The sequence below is a fragment of the Sardina pilchardus genome, chromosome 6 (assembly GCF_963854185.1).
Source record: "Sardina pilchardus chromosome 6, fSarPil1.1, whole genome shotgun sequence".
In the NCBI taxonomy this organism is placed as follows: domain Eukaryota; kingdom Metazoa; phylum Chordata; class Actinopteri; order Clupeiformes; family Clupeidae; genus Sardina; species Sardina pilchardus.
In genome coordinates this window covers 17,641,972-17,661,652 of record NC_084999.1, presented here as the reverse complement: position 1 = coordinate 17,661,652, position 19,681 = coordinate 17,641,972, and the positions used below count along the sequence as shown (strand labels likewise).

Genomic DNA, 19,681 nt, shown 5'->3' with positions numbered 1-19,681 from the left:
TTGTAGTCTACTCGTATGTCTGGTGTTGTAGCGAGAATGAAAACGCTGTTTAACATTTTAGTGATGTCTATCACATCAAACTAGGTCTGGCAGACAATTGAACCAACTCCTAGTGACCGTCAAGACGCTTTGTGTGATAAAAAATGCTGTTTTGCTTACTGAAAACAAGCGAGTAGGAACATGTTACTACGAGACAACCGCAGAAATGCGGACAGTCTTTAAAAACCAAAACACGGATTTGGATTGCCATGATCGGCAACGGCATGGACGTTCTTTGGAGGATTTTTGCAGCTTTAAGCTTCGATTGTTTTAAAGGTTCGCCGTCAAAGAGGTGCGTAATTTTTATTATGTTAATTCGCCTGTATTACATTGACCTGAATTCATCGTGTTTCATTTAACGTTACATTTAACCAGAATTTAACAGCGGTGTCATGGTTTTAGTCATTTCTCCCTTGTTTTAGTTGCTATGGTGATCACAGGTTTGAAGATGGTAATAGCTCAAATGCGTGGCTTGCATTGTTATGAGCGTCTGCGTGGAGGCGTTCATGCAATACAAACCTGACCTACTAAAACACGGAAAGCACTTCATATTTTAGCTCACTTGCTCCATCCATATTCAGATATACATGTACAAAGTAACACTACCTCAGACCTCTCATTATGTAACCCAGCAGTAGTGCCACAATCAGAAGATGCTGTTTCTGTGGCATGGTCTCCCCCCAGGTATTCAGTGCCCCTGTTTTAGGATGCCCCTGCTCACAACTGGCCTGCTTTTTCCTGTCTCTACAGTAGGTCTTCAACAAAGCTTGGCTCGAGCCGCCCAGCCAGCATGGAGAGCAGCTCTCTGACGGGCAGCATCTCGCTGAGCTCCGACTTGCCCCACTGCCAGTGCTGCATCTCCTACGAGGCCCGCCTGAAGCGCCTCTCCTGCGGGCACCTCTACTGCAGCCCCTGCTCGGACCACATCGTCAACCTGGCTTTCGAGGACATCGAGGGCCTCTCCGAGTACCCGTGCCCCATATGCAAGTCCCTCCGCCACCTGGGCGGACTGGTACACTCCCAGAGCTACATCAGCGCAACCCACTGCTCCCCTTTTGATCTACACAAGCACCAGGTGGCAGATGAGAAGATGATCCAATGGGATTAGGACTGATTGGGCTAGACAGACAGCTCTTTTTTTTTTTATCATGGAGGACATCATGTGTGATCCTATGTACAAAAAAAAGGCTGGGGGGCTGGTTATAAGCTCTTAAGATAATTACATATCAGTGTTGTAGTGATGTGAAAGTTCACATGACTCCTTGTGTCGCCGCCTTCCACATCTGTCCTCTGATGTGCCAAACTTGATCAAAAAGCAGCATTGCCTCTATATGTGCTTGCCCAATGTGTATTAAATGGTTTAGTATTCACTGTTTTTATTTATGTGGACATACACGGCAGATATGTGAAGGTCTATATTTGCACCATGAATACTTTTATTGTATGTTCTGTATATATTTATCATATTTTAAATGTTATTGTTAAATAATCTTATGCAGCAGTGTCGTGATGCCTGTTATGTAGTAATTCAATGGCATTTTAGACTATTTTCTTAAGAAATAAAATGTATTACATATTTCACTCTGTACGCAATTGTTTTGTGCACAGTTGTTTTGTATCAAATATCATATTAATAGAAACAGACATAATAGGCATGTAAAATTATCTAAGGTTTAGATTTATTAATCTACCTCAAAACATGCTATTGGATGCCCATACAAAAAATACAGAATGCTAGAAAATAGATACACCAATCATCCCAACACATAACAAAAACTGATATGAAATTCCAGACATCAGTCATCATTCCTTGAACCACAACTTCTCATAATTGAGCCGCCACTCATGCAGACAGACTTCCTGAAACCTACAGTTCGCTCCGTGGAGGCCTGAACAAAAGCACTAGAGTGAAATCCAAAGAGTACATTTAACCACCAAGACAGCATCTCATGCCAACAATGATTAAAAAAAACCAAAAAAAAAACCTCAATGATAAAGTATAAAACAAACACTTAACATAAGAAGTACCGTATGAATTGCTGGGTAGGCTAAATGTAGGCATAGTGTGAATACACATATTTCTTCTGAAATATTGCTTTCAAGATGCCATCACAGAAGGTCTCTGTTTTGCTTAGTTTTGTATCCTGGTTTGTGTTTTGAGAGAGATTGCAATCATTTTGAAGATAACCAAACCATAGTTATGCCATACAAGTTCTTAAGGCATTTACTTTCTCTACCAAGTTCATGTTTCTTGTTCTATAACATGGATGCATTTATTGCTACGTGAATATACTGTACTTTAGGTAGAACTGATGACACAGAGTTCGCAACATTGTTTTTAATCCAGAGTCACAGTATCAGGCGTCTGTGACCTCTGGTGAGTCACGCATTTGACTCCCATTGAGGGCGGTCTTCTGATCTCACTCACCCTGACCTCAGTCAGTCAGTCAGCAGTCAGTAGCTCTCTCTGCCTTCAGGCCCTCTAAAAAAAAAAAGCTGGAGGACTTTGTTTATCTCTCTCTGGCAGTGGCGCACTTTGAAAGACAGCCAGAGAGAAAACCCTAGAAGACATACTTCAGGACAGTTTCCTGCCCTTCTGGCGGATGTTCCAGATTCAAATAGGGAAAGAGAGAGAGAGAGAGAGAGAGAGAGAGAGAGAGAAAGAGAGGAGAGAAAGAGAGAGAGAGAGCAAGAGAGGAGAGAGAGAGAGAGAGAGAGAGACAAACACCTCTCGGAATGGCACCCTTGCCGGGTCATACGGGAATTACTCAGCTGCTGTGCCCTAGAAACACAGCGCAGACGTACCGTTCTAACTGAAACCATTAACTCTAGCCAAGCAGCATCTACCGAAAAGGAAACAAACCAGTGCTTTATCCTCCTGCTCTCCACTTCATATGCACAACAGGTCTGAAGCCTGCACGACGTCAGGGTGATTCATCAGAGCACATAGGTTTCTGAGGAGATGGGTTCACTGAGCAGCCGCCGTAAGGTTATTTCCAGTCAAATTCCAGTGAAGGCATCGAAATTCACGGACTTTCCACGTAATGGTGCTCTCTCCAACCTCCCGAAACCGGACTAGCTTCTTTAAAGTGAAAGCAAAGCCAAATCTCTTGAAAATCAATCATATGAGGAACCAAGAAATTGTGCTACACTGGACGCTTTGAAGATAAAGATACTCATGAGTATACTTACTCATCATATGATTGAGAATGAACACTTTTCTAATATTGATATGAAAAATAGTACAAATAATAAAAACACCTCTACCATTACAGTATGTTTATAGTAAACCCCACAGCATCAAATCCTCTGTGGCCCTCAGAACTTAAATAATTCACTACCAGTGAGGGACAACATAAAGCGTAGGAATGGAGGGAATTTAGGCCAGCAAGACGCAACCTCACGATCAACATGCCACTAGCTATTTTGCTGTGTCACTCTCACTGGACATGCTCGATATTCAGCTGCAATTCTAAATATACAAGTCATTTTGTACCATTTTGAAAGCATAATAATTAAAACATGCATATTTCCACAACACAACCGTGTCCGTACCAAAATATTGCTGTGGCCTAATTCTTTTTTTAGAGAGAAAAAAAAAGAAAAGAAAAAGCATTTATCCTACCCTAAGTGCCTCTACGTCATGTTGTTGTATGTGACTGAGGAGACCTTCGCCCTCTAGTGTTCACTTTGAGAAGCACTTGTAAATTCACTCTTTATTTCAAGTGTTCAGCAGCCCACTCTCCTATGTGGAATGGAAATGATGATGGTGACATGAATCATTCTTGCTACTTCACTAAGATTCTTTTTAACATTCTGTGCTTCAATACAGGAACACATGCGTTCTAAATACACCGAGATCACGTGCTTCAGAGCAGTCTCACAAAGAGCACTGGATAACTAGATTATATTCACCCACTAGCAAAACTACATTTGGCATGGACTCTGAGGCAGGAACAGCAAGAACCTGAAGTGTTCTGCTGTGAGCTCCTTTTTAAACAGTCTAAGTCATTCATTTACAACACGGAATTTGTAAAAGGCAACAGTTGAAAATATGTAAATAAATTAGTGCTATATACTGTTGCCGTGTAATACTGGATGAGACAGTAAGATGTTGTCCAGGTACACCTAAACAGTCGGAACTCTCTTGTGCTATTTATCATGACCTTCTGTGGTAGTGGCAGACTTTGCTTTGCCTCGCTCAGCTCGCTCCCCAAAAAAGGCAAGTCCATGAGTCACCCAGTAGGTCTGGGAGCGGCCATTTTGTTTTGCTTGTTTGAGACAGACAGGCAGTGTGTCGGACACCTCTCCACTCATTCACTACACAGTGCACTGTAATGAATAACTCCAGCGGTTCCTCTCTGTCTAGTGCACTGTGTGGTGAAGGAGTGGGTCTTTGTGAAGGGCAGGGCTAATAAACAGGGTCCTGAGAGCGTGGCGGTCACTGCAGAGAGCTGCCGGAGATCCCGGACGAGCCGCCGCTGCTGCTGCTGCTCCGGCTCCTGGACGGCTTGGTGTGCGGGGCCGGAATGTAGCGCTGCGCCGGACGGTTGTCGGGCTGGTGGCCGAAGAGGAAGGTGTGTTTGGGTCCGTCCCTCCCCGCGGGCCGAGGCTGGGGGCTGGCGTTCGTCACGGCGGGGGGCCTCGAGGCGGCTTTGGGCGGGGTGGCGGGGTGGACGCCGCCGCCGCCGCCTCTGGGGCCGGGAGGCTGGTGCGAGGCGGACCTGGACGAGGGGAAGAGGAACGTGCCGTTGTTGGCGTTCTGGTTGAGGTTGGAGTCGGAGCGCCGAGATTCCCGCCGGATGTGCAGCGTGTCAGAGGTCCGGGAGGAGGACGGGGAGGAGGACGAGGAGGAGCAGGACGAGGAGGAGGAGGTGGTGGAGGCCTGGGCCAGTTTCTCACGCAGCTGCTGCACCTCCCAGGCCAGCTGCTCCACTGGGTGGAGCATGGAAGATGGCATTGGGTGGGTGAAGGCCTGAGAACACAGGTCATGGGCAAACTCAAAACAATGCAGATGGCAGAAATACATATCGTAAATCCATTATGATTTTCTTTTATTGACGGCACCATCAGGGACACATTCAATAAATAGACACAAATCTCTGGTTGACGCAATGAGTGGACATCAAGAGGTCATTATTCTTTTGACCGTAAGCAGAGAGAGTATAAACATTCCCATAAGCTGTCGAAACAGTCAGTGGACAATGAAAAGAGCCTGCGCAAGAGAGGCGTGTCTGTCGTGGGTGAGCTCAGTTAGTTACCTGTGCGTGGAGCGCCCCCCTGAGGTAGCAGTCCCTCCACACCTTGACGCAGGGCCCCAGCAGGAGGGGCAGCAGGGGCTCGTGGGGCTCGGGGCCGGCCTCGGACAGCGAGCAGGCCCGCAACAGGCGCTCCAGGCCGGGCAGCATCTCGGCCGACGGGGCCCTCCGGTGGCTCTTGCGGTAGCCCGAGCCCGAGCCGGCGCCGCTGCGCCACGGCAGCAGGTTGGACGGCGACGAGAAGGAGCCCCGCGACAGCAGGAACACCGAGCCGGCCATGCCGTCCACGTGCTGCGGAGAGAGGGATAGAGAGAGGAGGAGGAGGAGAGAGAGAGAGAGCGTGAGGAGAGAGGAGAGAGAGCATGAGGAGAGAGGGAGAGAGAGAGAGAGAGAGCGTGAGCAGAGTGAGAGAGAGAGAGGATGATTGAGGAGGAGAGGTCACAGATAAAGGAAATGACAAAGTGTGAAAAGTGAGAATAAGAGGAGGAGAGAAAGCCAGACATTAAAAGAGGAACAGAGAGGGCAGAGATAAGAAGAGGCAGACAGAGAATGGGAGAGTGGAAAGAGACATGGAAGAAGAGCGAAAAAGGCAGACACATTCAGAGACACAAAAAGATAGAGAATGAGAGACAGAGAGAGAGAGAGAAAGAGAGAGACAGAGAGAGAGAGAAGATGCTGAGCATTCAGCTGACAGACAGAGCAATCTACAAGCAGCTGAAATCAGGTCTTTTTGCCATACAAGGAAATGGATCTGGAACAGCCAACTAGAGCATGACCTTAACGACACACAGGAGATTGAGCACCAGTTGCCTCCTCCCTAGCAGCCTGTGCGATACAGAGTGCCGCAGTAGAAAAACACTTCATCATCACGAGCCTCTCACAAGAGAGTCGGCACAGCAAGAACCCGAGCAACTCATTTCATGTGAACTATTGTATTTGTTAGAATAGAACAGTACCTTTACTCCTAACACTTCCAAAAACATACACAATTGAATATGATGTTGCTACCACATGATCGTGATAACTGTGGATTGATCATTGTATACTAATATATCCTCTTAGTCTAATACATCTTCATCACTTAACCATCAAATTCAACTTACTGTCACACAATACTGTATGTAGTTGGTACAAGATTTCAGGTCAAACAACTCTGGTATTTTTGGTACAATCTGACAATTTTCTATTACAAGATGAGAATTATGTGCAGTGCCCCCATACATTAAAACCAAAATAACACCCACAACCATTGCTGCCCTTTAGCTTGCTTGAAAGCCATTTCCAACAAATGACTCTAACACCACTCCATTGCTATGCGACCAATCGCTGCGCTACAGGCCAGCCCTTGAATACTAATCCCCTGACGCTGATGGTGTATCGATTCGCTCCTCCGGGGGCTGCCACGAGCCACTCACCCGGTGGGGGTCCAGGTTGGTGTTGAGGTTGCCGTTGAGCAGGGGCGGCGGGCAGGCCGGCTGGGTGACGGGCTGGGTGAAGTGCGCCCGCCTCTGGCTGCTGTACTGCAGCGCCCAGTCCCAGACGGGGGGCAGCGGCGGGTCGCACGGGTCCTGGGGGGAGCCCTGGGGCAGCTCCCGCAGGCCGTTCACCGGCGTGTAGCTCTGGGCCAGGTGCTGCCACACACGACACAGGATCGTTAGTGTTTACTCCACAGGTGAGTACCGAAATGACTCGGCACGACATTTACTCAGACTCTTAGCACAAATGACTTTATTACTTATTTATCGCTATTTAATTGATCTTTTAGTTTTAATGCATTTAAGGAGCATCCAAAGACACGACGCTCCGGGATTCATCCGTTTAAAACGGCTATGTTTTAAATGAGGATTAAATCAAATTGACTTCGACTTACAAGGTTTACGCGATTTAATTCCCATAATCATCTAAAACGTCTAAAGTGGTTATACTCTTATTGAGTATGTGTCTTCATTAGTGAGCGTGAGACACGCTCTTCTCTGCGATGGCGGGCCACAGGCGGGCGTACCTGTGAGCGGCGGCTCCTCTCGCGCTGGCAGTTGGCCAGGAAGCTGCTGAAGAGGGGCACGTGCAGCGAGTCGTGCAGGGCCAGCAGGTAGTCGCCGCTCAGCTGGAAACGCGAGGGGAACTGGGCCCACAGCTGCCACACGCAGTCCAGGAAGAGCAGGAACACTGGGGCCTGACGGAGAGGGAGAGGGAGAGGGAGAGGGAGAGGGAGAGGGGGAGAGAGAGGAAGAGGGGGGGGAGGAGATGACGGAGGAGAAGAGGAGGGGAAGAGGAGAAGGAGAGAGATGATGGATGATAGAGGAAAACATTTGAATACTTAGGTAACATACTGTACTGTACATGTGTCAAAAAGTGTAAACACATTTACACATCACTCACAATTCCATGTATTCCATGTGGGATCATTACCCAAGTCTACTAACAGACACATCAGCTGCTAAAGAGTATGCGTCATCATGTCACATGATGATGCATACACCACATCTCCTTAAGGGTGCATCATCATCTATACATCATGTCTGAAGCACACACACCCATAATGAAATACTCATCATTCAGGTTGACATCTCACATCGATTTATTCACTGTACATTTATTTGATTACTACAGCTTCCTATAGCAACACTGCCACCTATCGATACTATCTACACACAATCTCTCTCTCTCTCTCTTCTCTCTCTTCCTCTCTCTCTCTCTCTTCCTGTTTCTCACCTCCTCCTTGTCGCTGTCTCTGTGGTAGTTGATGCGGCTGAGGAAGCGGTGGCCGGCCATGATCCACTCCTTCTGGACCAGCGCCTGGAAGCCCGCCACCGTCCGGCAGTGCGGGTCGCACATCACCTGCACCAGGCTGGACACCACGCAGTTCATGTCCCGGTCCTCAGGCTCTGCAGACCAGACCAGGGCAATCAAGAGGGGTCAGACACAAGGGGCGGCTCTCAAACTCTCTCCTCGATCCTCGGGGCTCATTCCAACTGATCTATAACTAACACTGGATAGACTATCCCATTGTTGCCGCCCCATCATTCTTTATGTAGATCAGTGAGGACGAGAATCGAGGAAGGAAGGGAGGGTGTATGAAAGACCAAATGAGAGGCCCCCCAAGGCATCCTGCCCACAGGTTATGGACATCCCCATTCCAATCTGACTTTAATATCTAGTGCATAATAGGAATTTTGGCTCACCCCTTGAGAGTGTCATGCAACATATGATGTGTATTGCAACAGATGAAGTGTATTATTAGCCATCTCACATGAACATTTTTTCAGCCTCCTACAGATGTTGCTCATTTCCTGTTTGTTATCACAGCACCATCTCATGTTTCCATTTAGAATTTTCTGTTGCACCACTTTATAACAAGTTACGGTTTAAAGAACAAACATTTATACTGACATTTAGACATTTAGGCAGAGCCATTCTGACTAAAACTGGCTGTTTTTGCATTTAATATCGATTACTGAAGTAAAATGAATAAATGGCATGAATGTTATTTTTAGCTAACAGTGTGTTCAAAGTAGAGTCATAATACAGGTATCTCGTCACCACTTACAGCAACACTACTGAACACACCCTTGTTACTGAAATAGCCATGCTCTACAAATGATGATAAAGCAGAGAGAGTGAATATGAAACAACACGTGTACACTGGCTTAGTGGTTAGTTTGTCTCTAAATGTAGATTCAGACTCAGTGCAGCCCCATTGCATTGCACAGTGAGAAGAAAGGGAGCAATGGTTCTGCAGTGTGTCTGTCGCTCCAGAAGGCTCACAAAAGCTGAGAACAAGGTGTGGAAGAAAAAAAGGGGCACAGAGCAATATATTTTGATGGGGTCCTACATTCTTATGTGTGCACATGCTCCAGGGGTTGACATAACAAGGGTACTGAGGCAAAGTGAAGGTCGTAAAGACTGTGGGAATGAATAAGGAATTAAACCACCGATCAAAACAAAATGGCCTTACATTTGGTAAACAGGCAGACAGCTGAAATGTTTTTCTGTATTTCTGTTTTCTCCCCCTGTTTTTCTGCGCCCTCTTGTGGTCATATAAGGGCAGGCCTTTCCATCTGGAGAACAGGTTTGAATAGCTGGGTGTTGCCTTCAGACATCTGAGAATCTCTTTTGACTCATTTTTGCCGTTACTCACCGTTTGTTGGAACAGTGACAGCACTTTCTATTTTTCAAAGGGCTCGACTTGAGAAAAACCAGCGGGGAAACACCAGGAAAATATCCCACCTTCAAAATCATGTGACGACAACAAACACGTCCACACAGAGGACGTTTTTATAAAAGCTGTGACAGCGCGGTGGTGTCAGGCTTTCTGTAACAGTTTACCAGTTTAAAGGCAGACGACAGATGAAATAACAAACCAGCGCATGGCTGCCTCCTTGCATGATCAACTGGCTACAGGATAACACCTCCCTTCATGGCATCATGTCAAAGGAGCGAAAGGGAATACAGCAGAGAGAGATGGAGAGATCAGCCAGCTCACCTTGGAGCACGACGGTCAGGTGGCCACCTCTGAGCAAGCAGGCCACCTCTGCGGCCTTCCGTAGACAGCACCTTCACACACAAGCACACAGAGCTAAGACATGGGATAGCACAGCAAAGGGCAGAAACACCACAGAGCCCTCACCATACAGACATGCTGAAGTTCAATAACAAATAAAATGAATGAACATGATATAAAGTTACATTTTTGTCATACAGTACATTCATTGTATTGTACAATGGAAATGTACAATAAAATGTACAATAAAATTAATGAATAAAATATTAAGTTAATTTTTTATATCATATTCATTCATTTTATTTGTTTATCTTTTGAGGGACCAAACAACGCAGATGTATACTTTTGCATGCCAATGATACTATTAAATACAATTAAAGCAATACCATTAATGATTGGAATATAAGAGAATATGAGAGTTCAGTAAATGAAACAGCCTGAACTAACATAATACAGCATTTAGTCATCGATACATATTGTATTAGATGTTGCATAATTCAACCTGTAAACCATGGAGTACTCTATTTACTGTAGCTGTGAGGAACTTGAGACTGCGTCTTTCTTAAATGTCACAATCTCAAACGGAATGCAAAGCAACACATGACTATGCCCTTCGCATCGCACCAAATGTCAGCGCGGCCTCCCTCTGTGACAGACGCACAGGGGGAAGACTGCGGGCCTGGCGGGCGGGGGAGCCAATGGGGGTCCAGTACCTGATGTAGTCCTGCCAGTGGGTGCCCTCCAGCGTGGACAGCCATTTGTCATCTGGCACAGACACAGATGCGGAGATGTCTGGGGGAGAGAGAACAAGCAGGCGGGGGGGAAGGAGATAGCGTGAGCGAGCAGACGAAAACACGAGAGCAGAATATCAAGAGCGACCGCCAGTATACAGTCACATTGAGGACGTTTCTTTTGTTTTTTTGCGGTTGGCGATTATTATTATTATTATCATTATTATTATTATTGTGGGCGGAGGTGAGCTGGCAGCCAGAGGCGTGCAAATGTCCGCCGTCAGAGGCACGTAACGTTGGACTGACGTTTCCGTTCGCCCTCCATCGCAGCTGCTGCTCAGAGGAGAACATGGTGGGAGGACGCCAGATAAGCTGATAATGAGTGTGTGTTGACTTCTGTGTCACACCATTTCATCATGTTAAGATAAGGAGATGAGAAAATTAAATGGAGTCTGTCAACTGTCAGGGGAAAAAAGCACGACGGGAAACTCACCAGTGAACCAAAAAGGACAGAAGGCAATAGAAAATAAGCCAATGGAAATTTACAAGCAAAGGGGCACTATTATGCAGATGCCATCAATGCTAGAAAAACAGCTGCTACTTGGGTACTCTGGCTCTGACAGAGATGTGTGTTGTTTGTGTGTGTGTGTGTGGATGTTGGTGTGTGTGTGTGTGTGTGTGTGTGTGTGTGTGTGTGTGTGTGTGTGTGTGTGTGTGTGTGACTGTGTTTTGTGTGTGTGTGTGTGTGTGTGTGTGTGTGTCATGTCTGAACAAAGAGAGGCCTGGCTGTGTTCATTGTGAATGCACAGCGAGGTACGCTGGTCGCCCCCACAGTGGGAGGAGGGTGAGGATCCGGGATGCGCTGGGTCAGGGAGCGGAATGTGGCGGCTTACCGCAAACACAACCATCAGTGGAATTTTTCAGGCCCTGACGCACCAACAACAACAACATCAACGAGACTGTGACTCGCCTTCACAACAACATCGCCATTCTCAGTTTTGTTTTTCTTGTCTACCTACCTTGTTTGTCATGATTACGGTCATGATCTCCCTTTCTCTTTGCATCCTTTATCTTTCGAAGGTGCTTGTCTATTTTTCTTACCAAAACAAACTGGCCTTTCTCTACATTTCGGAAACCTTCTTCCTCGGTACGGTGACAGTATGTTTACCAGGGAGGGGATCTCTGTAAAGATCTAATTTATTTAATCCTCCCACTGACTGGCCTTTTGCATAACCTCATAAAACTTCCACAGAATTGCTTTAGGGGTGGTACACCTTCAGCCAAATATGCACCCACGTGTGTACTAAAAAGTTTTCTTTTTCATAAGCCTGACTCATCGGAGTTTAATAAGTGAGCTCACATCTGAAGACTGTTTTTAATAAGTATGTTGCCATGACGAGGATGGTACCTACCTCCCAGGCACAGCGCGCGTAACCTGGTGTGGGCTAGCTGGATGTCGGCCGTTGAGGGCATCTCCTCCCCCAAGTCCACCACCACACACACCTGCTGAACCCCAAACAGCACCAGCTCCAGGTTCCTTCAGCACAATAACAACACCAGGGACACGTTTACACTCCTCCAACTGTGCAAGTATAGTCATCAGACTCACAGGCAGGCTGCAGCAGGCACGTTACTGAAACGTTCCGTTGGTGGAGCATTTGCTGCATCAATTAGCTTCAACTATAATCAATGGAACTGGTTACACCAGGCCTAATAGCAACGGGTATATTAGAAAAGAATGAGGCAAGTCTCCTAAAACTATGCTTATGGTCTGCCAACGGAACACTTCAGTTACTGTATGTTCCTGGTGTAGCCTCCCTGTAATAGTCAACAGAAACTATAAATGGCCCTCCAGTACAATGACTCACTGGTTTAAGCATGACTTCAATAAGTTTAGCTGAATTTCCATCAGTCCCTGTCATGATTGATATTGTGGTCACAGAAAGAATCACACACACACACACACACACACACACACACACCTGATGTCATCCTTCTCATGGTAGATGTTGTTCTGAAAGCTGGCCATGCGCAATAGATCACTGCCACGGGGATGGCGCCAACACCATCGCTGCAAGGAGAGAGGCAAGGTTAAAGAAACCAGATGAGTAAATTAGTTACTTTTTACAGGGAAAAAAAACAAATACAACACAACAACACAACACAACACAACACTACATTACACTACACTAGAGCAATAAAAAGGAGAGGCAACTCAGGAGCAGCTGATATATTGACTAACACGCATACACACACACACACACACACACACACACACACACGTGCCCGCCTGATATGGCCCTCGCCCAAGTAAGATCAAGTCGCCTCATTACACAGTAGAACAACACTGATAATTAGTTACCTATTTGTGAACTGATAACACAGTTAGCACTGTGCTTCTTACTTTTTTGGTTGGATGACACAGACACTAGTTCATGAATGCAGTGCGCTTTAAGCTTAAATGTGTAAGGTCTTGGAACTCACGGGGATGCGGCCCTCGTTGAAGTGGGCAAACGTTTTCTTCAGCTCGGTGTCCAGGACTTTCTGTGGGACCACGTTGAACCTGGACAAACTGGACCCAGTGCAGCACAGAAGAACCGGTCATTGCAGTGGTTAAAACCAGACGCACAATAACACTTCTGCACAACGCTCTGCAGCCTGAGGCAGAGATCTCCCCTAGGGATCGACTCCCTTACAACCGCATTTACTGTGAAGAACCCTTCAAGTTGGTTTGCCTGAGGCTGTCTTCAGGGGAGCCCCAAGGCTTGGAGAAAGCAAAGAACCAGGGAAAAAACCCACACTGCATCAAAGGTGGGAAAACTACAATGGTCAAAAGTTCAGTGAACGATTTTTCACAATGCTCTAGCTGTGTGTCCAGTGCGTGAACTCAAAAGATAACGTCGTTCAGGGTAAATGGAACGTTTGTGGTTCAGAAAATGGGAATTGCTTCAGGAGCACAGAACAGGAGGAACTGGAAGTAATTGGATTGCTTGCTGAACTCAAATAGCACTTCCACAAGAGTACTCCTCTCCTCCTCTCCTTCTTCTTCTTCTTTTTCTTCTTCTATCTTCTTCTTCTGCTACCACTATCTCCTTCAGCTACACTTTGACTGGTATTTAAACTACTTAAACTTCTGCACTCTCATCCAGTAGCATCTGTCGGTGTAGTATTAAGTTAACTGTTACCTAAGGCATCCTCTGCAATGTAGCTGGAATGTTATTTGATCATAGTTCGCCACTTTGGATAAACACATGTGCTAAATGAATATATGTGATTGTGAATGTAAATGTAAATGTCCAGTATCAACAGCCTCTTGTCAGATTGCACCTTTAATATAAGTGGATGAGGGAGAATTAGCAGGAAAACAACAGAGACACACACCTTGTGGACATCTCAAAGCGGTCATTGACTGAGGTGACCCTCCATCCTGTGGCCCCGACTCTCTCCAGCTCCTGCTCCCAGTCAGAGGTGTTCTCGAACCAGTTCATGTCGGGGTCACGCCGGCGGTTACTCAGAAACTGCTTCATTTCTGACACGAGGGAACAGAGAGTAAACAAACAAAAACAAACCTGCTCGCTTGACACCTCAACACCACTTCCTGCTCTACTGAACCTCAAAGCTACGCTTCCTTGTGACTTCAGATGCACTGAAATCTGGAAGCACTGGGACGTGGATGTTGACAAAGACTGACCACATGCTCGAAACTGTGACAAGGTTGAGGAAAGGCCAAGAGGTGACCAGCCTCAAGTTACCTTCTTCATTATTCATCTGGCCAGCGGACGCCCTTATCCCGACTCTGGCTCACGTTTCTGCATATGAACTGCTTGCATATTAACAGTGTGTGAGTGCAGGAAATTTGACTAGTGTGTGGTACTGTGTTTTAGAAATAAAACCATTATCTTCGACCAAATATAATGGTTGGTGAAAGAGGCCTAATTTGAGGGAATGTGTAGTGACTGGAAGGTTAACCGTTTTTCATCTAAATCCATTAACCTTCGCATTTCCTTTTTCTAAAGGGATTATCTGCTCAGTGATCTTCATCCAAACTTTTGCTTAAAAGGATCAAAGCATATTTTTCATACGTTTTGATGCTGATGATGAATAGAGAAGTGTTGAAGAACCAACATACCAGTAGGAACCAGCTTTGGGACACTCACCTATGGAGCCTAGTGCTGCATTTTGAAAGGAGAGGATGGTCCCGGCCTTGAGGGGCTGGTATGTCTTGGCAATGGTGTACGTTATCTGTAGAAAACATTGCATTCTGGTGAATCAGACACACACACACACACACACACACACACACACACACACACCCCACACACACACACACACACCCCACACACACCTCTACAGCCTGAGTGTCTGGCGTCAGACGGTCGAAGAGGAAGCAGAGAACACGGAGGTCGCGGCAGTAGAGCACCAGTTCCTCAGGCGTGAACTTCAAGGATGAGTTAGGTGTCACCAGTTTGGTGCGAGAGGGCCCCACTGAATCATGAAACACAGACCACAACACATACACACACACACACACACACACACACACACACACACACACACACACACTGTATTATTATGACAACCGCGATTATGTACACAAACCAAAAAGTGTGACTAAGGACAACTCACCAGCCACCACCTTCTCAATGGAAGCCAGTGCCACATCATGGTCCCCTAGCAACACAGGATCTGCGTTGTCCTAGTGATGACATTTCATGGGAGTTAGTTATAGAAAGATGTCAGAAGTTATACGTATGACCGCTGTAGACATAATGTCAAATTTAGCATATTTCCATTTTGAGAGAGGATTTGTTTTAACTTGTCACAAAGACAAAGAGTTATCTGACATTTAGGAAAATATTCTGTAACAAAGCCTATTCTAGATTGTGGTCTATAAGATTGGGAAAGGTTACTTTATGACGGATTATATCCAAGTGACAAAAGTTAACATCACCATGACAAACATAATTTACAGTGTTTCACTCATCATTTTATCCCAAATAGCTGACAAACAACAGGGTTAGGCCTACATGTCACAAAACAGTCACACGCCTTTCACAAAAGTTAAAATGTAAAAGATGTTATGACCACTCTGGCCATCAACTGTAAAATAACGAGTGGTTAAACATTAAGCTAAGCTATTATGAAGCAAACAAGGACATAACATTCACGATAATTCACCACTAATCAATGTACGGAAGCTGCTGTAAAAACCGAATTGTTTGAAATCAGTCCATCATGTCAATAGTCTACAAGAGCTCTGGGGGTCTGAGGCCACAGCAGTCGGCCTTTCGGTCGGGGAAACTCACATCTGGCTTGGGACTGTCCTGGGGCACGAAGGCCACCCTGAAGTGGGTGCAGAAGAGCGTGCCAGATAGCCAGCCTCCCCCCTCTTTGGCAGACAGCTTCTTCCTCACCAGCACAGCTCTCTGGAGGACACACTCTCCTGAGGAAGAGGAAGAGGAAGAGGAAGAGGAGAGGAGAGGAGAGGAGACAAAAGAAGAGAGAAGTGAGAATGAAGCCTGTGAATCCATCTGCCTTTAACGGCTTCATTAGAACTCCAAACACACATATATTTACATTTAATGAAAAAATAGATATGGCACATGTACTCGTTTGCTTTGATCCTGCTATATTAGTTGTAGTTTGCAACTTTGCACTGAATTTGATCATTTTGATCAGGCAAGATCTGGCAACTCTGCAGGCTACAAAATACCTTTCCTAGTATCCCTCAGGAGAGATCTGAATATGCTAATTCCACTCTCTCTCTCTCTCTCTCTCTCTCTCTCTCTCTCTCTCTCTCTCTCTGTGACTACTTTCTGACTGCTCCAGCCTGATTGCATTTGAAACCACATACTTCAACTTCCTCAAGTGCCAGCTCAATATTTTCCTTCCAAGTCAACTGAGAAGCGCATTTACTGTGTGTGTGCATAAGTGTGTGTGTGTGTGTGTGTGCATAAGTGTGTGTGTGTGTGTGTGTGTGTGTGTGTGTGTGTGCATAAGTGTGTGTGTGTGTGTTTGTGTGCATAAGTGTGTGTGTGTGTGTGTGCATGTGTGTGTGTGTGTGTGTGTGTGTGTGTGTGTGTGTGTGTGTGTGTGTGTGTGTGTGTGTGTGTGTGTGTGTGTGTGTGTGTGTGTGTGTGTGTGTGTGTGTGTGTATGCACGTGTGTGCATGCATGTGGGTGTGCGTGTGTGTCTGTGTACTTGCTCATTTGGCAAGTAAACAACTGGCACGAAGGCCTCCCTGGCAGCCTAAAACAGTTGCATACTCAGGGCATGAATCATGGGGACCTGTGGTTAACATTTCGGTTTCTTTTATTTATTTATTTCCATTGGCTGCTTCTGGCCGAAAAGAAAAAGACTGAAGGGGCCCGTCCTTGTCAGCTGTGTGTTGTTAACTCAAGGTCAATCAGGCCCACTGTTTGGTCTTCCTGAGGTCCATGCACAGGTCTTCTTGTTCATGTCCATGCACAGATTGAAAGAGTAAACATTTACCCATTTGAAGGTCTTTCATGTGTAGGTTATGGCTAGACTCTGTGAGAGGGAGAAAGCAAGCTGGGCATTAAGTTGTCAACATGGCGTGTGTTTTTGAACCTTAGCGGACCAAAATTCCTCAACGCAGCAACATTCCTTTATTTCGCTCCTTCAGACGGGCAGTGGCGGGGGCATGCGTGTCCAGAGCATTGAGGCAGCACAATCTGTGGCCTGCAGCAAAACAAAAGCCCCGGCGCACCAGGCCAGGTTTCCATGGCAACGGCAGGCAGGCAGGCAGGCCAAGCAGACAGAGGAGGACAGGAATAAGCCCTTTTCACTCCGTCCCTTTAGCTAGGGTGAGGTCATTCAGGCCTCTTCTCCCAAACTTGGCAAAAAACAGATGTCCCCAAATAGCACGACGGAATTATACGACTTAGGCGGCACAATTGATGCATTTCATATTTTATTGCAAAGATGCATTTCATTGTTCCACCACTGTAAACGTCTAATTAGAAAGGGGGATTGTCAACACATAAAATGAGTGTGCTTTCTTAAAAGCCCTAAATACATCTCTGACACAACTGGCAAAATTGCCTCGCACGGCATGGTGGTTTGAACATGTGGCTGCTCTCGCAAAAGCCGGCTCCCCGCAATGGAGACAAGGCTATGGGAATGCGACAATCAACACTGCACACTCTGTGCCCAAGTCAATTATCTACAGCAAGGAAACCCATGCTGTCGACTTGGTGACTGCGGAGTACCACTGCTTGATGAAAAAGACAGAATGTTCCCTTGTGACCACCAAAAAAAGAGTAAAATGTATCTCAATGTCATACCTCAACCCTATTAACAAACAAACAAAACAAAAAAAACAGGCATGTTTCACACATTTGTGCCTCGATTTGCCTCTCCTCTCTCCGGGGGTCGGGCCCACTCATGTGAAAGAACACTTTGCTTTACGTCTCCCAAGGGTGCCGTGTAGTCCAGGAATTCCTTAAGCATCATGGGCCACAGATGTTGGCGAAGGCAACAGGATGTGCCGAGGGGAACTAGGGGGGAAATCGTCCCACTCTAACGGACTTCTCCCTAAAGAACCCCTGGAATGAGCCGAGCTGTGTGTGAGTCTCTTTCCTTGTGCTCAAGGGAACCATTTTAATCACTACTGAGGGTTTCAGACCAATGGGGGGGGGGGGGGTTCTCTAAATAAATAGAGAACATTACAATCTGATACTTTGATTGGCCATCTGTCGGCTGTTGTTAATTAGACAAGGGAATTAAGAAACTGGCGCTACAGCTTATGCGAGCCACATGAATCATCTCTTTTATGATTGTTTTCAGCCTTGTGCTTAATTTGCCATTTCCTTTGATTCTTTGACATGTGCGATGCACGCCCCTCAGAGATGATCAGAAAATGGGGGGTGTACCAATGAGCGGAAGCAAATGTTAGACTATTAAGACTACAAAGTACACCCAGCACACAGGCTCCACAGAGAGTGTTGAGAGTGTGAGAAGAACATGCCTTCTAAATCAATAACCACTAACCAGCCCCTTTGCATTCTACGGAAATAATGAATTCATCAACAATGGGGATATTAAAGCAACACTAAAGTTTGCTAAAGTGGTTCTTCAACTCGTAACAGGGTGAACGGCACTTCTGGATTTGATGGAGCCGGACATTCTTTAGAATGTTCATTTGTAATATTCTAGTTCCACTGATGTGTGCCAAGGTGTTTCTAAAGGTGTGTGCATTCTCAACATGACGGAGAATCATGGGTGGCTGGAGCTGGAGAGCACAGCAAACACAAAACACAGCACACTTGAACAACAGGTCACGTACACACTGGCACCTTCCAGTCACAGCTCCATAAAAGACCATGAAATAATAAAGCAATAAAACACAGGCTCAGCGCTCATTGCACCTGGAAGAGGAGTCCACTGCCAGAGATACGTCTCCACTCCTCTCCTCTCCTGTCCTGTCATCTCCTCTCTGCACCTCTCCCCTCCTCTCCACACCTCTCTTCCCTTCTACACACCTCTCAACTCCTGTTATCTCCTCCCTTCTCCACACCTCTTCTCTCTTCTCTTCTCCACTACTGCTATCTCCTCTCCTCTCCATTCCTCTCCTCTCTACTCCTCTTCTCTCAACACCTCTCCCCTCCTCTCCCCTCCTCTCCTCTCTTCTCCACACATCTCCTGCCCTCTTCTCTCCTCTCATCTCCACTCCTCTCCTGGTGCCTATCATTCACTCACCCATTCAGATTAAGAGGAGAGATAAGCGTGGCAGCATGTAAAGCCCAGCAGCAGTGGTGGATTAGGGGGAAGGTACACACATGGCTACACATGACTGACACACACACAAACACACACACACACACACACACACACACACACACACACACACACACACACACACACACACACACACACACACACACACACACACACACACACATACACACACACACACACACACACACACACACACACACACAGACAAACACACACACACACAGACAAACACACACACACAGACAAACACAGACAAACACAGACAAACACACACACACACACACACACACACACACACACACACACACACAGATAAACACACACACACAGACAAACACAGACAAACACAGACAAACACACACACACACACACACACACACACACACACACAC

At 46.2% G+C, this 19,681-nt stretch overlaps 1 protein-coding gene across 1 annotated transcript in view; it reads right to left on the bottom strand.

Moving 5' to 3' along the window:
- Nucleotides 1-1,696: 1,696 nt before the first annotated feature.
- The window catches only part of mtmr11 (myotubularin related protein 11), a 30,528-nt gene continuing 12,543 nt past the window's right edge, over nt 1,697-19,681 (bottom strand). The window contains exons 3-17 of the mRNA XM_062538763.1: nt 15,836-15,972; nt 15,156-15,225; nt 14,875-15,014; nt 14,687-14,771; nt 13,911-14,058; nt 13,014-13,101; nt 12,512-12,600; nt 11,942-12,066; nt 10,512-10,590; nt 9,781-9,851; nt 8,010-8,182; nt 7,300-7,470; nt 6,713-6,928; nt 5,301-5,588; nt 1,697-5,014 (exon numbers count right to left, since the gene is read on the bottom strand). Coding sequence (XP_062394747.1) covers nt 4,481-5,014; nt 5,301-5,588; nt 6,713-6,928; nt 7,300-7,470; nt 8,010-8,182; nt 9,781-9,851; nt 10,512-10,590; nt 11,942-12,066; nt 12,512-12,600; nt 13,014-13,101; nt 13,911-14,058; nt 14,687-14,771; nt 14,875-15,014; nt 15,156-15,225; nt 15,836-15,972 — 2,414 coding nt within the window. The 3' untranslated portion in view covers nt 1,697-4,480. The remainder of the gene's footprint in view (nt 5,015-5,300; nt 5,589-6,712; nt 6,929-7,299; nt 7,471-8,009; nt 8,183-9,780; nt 9,852-10,511; nt 10,591-11,941; nt 12,067-12,511; nt 12,601-13,013; nt 13,102-13,910; nt 14,059-14,686; nt 14,772-14,874; nt 15,015-15,155; nt 15,226-15,835; nt 15,973-19,681) is intronic.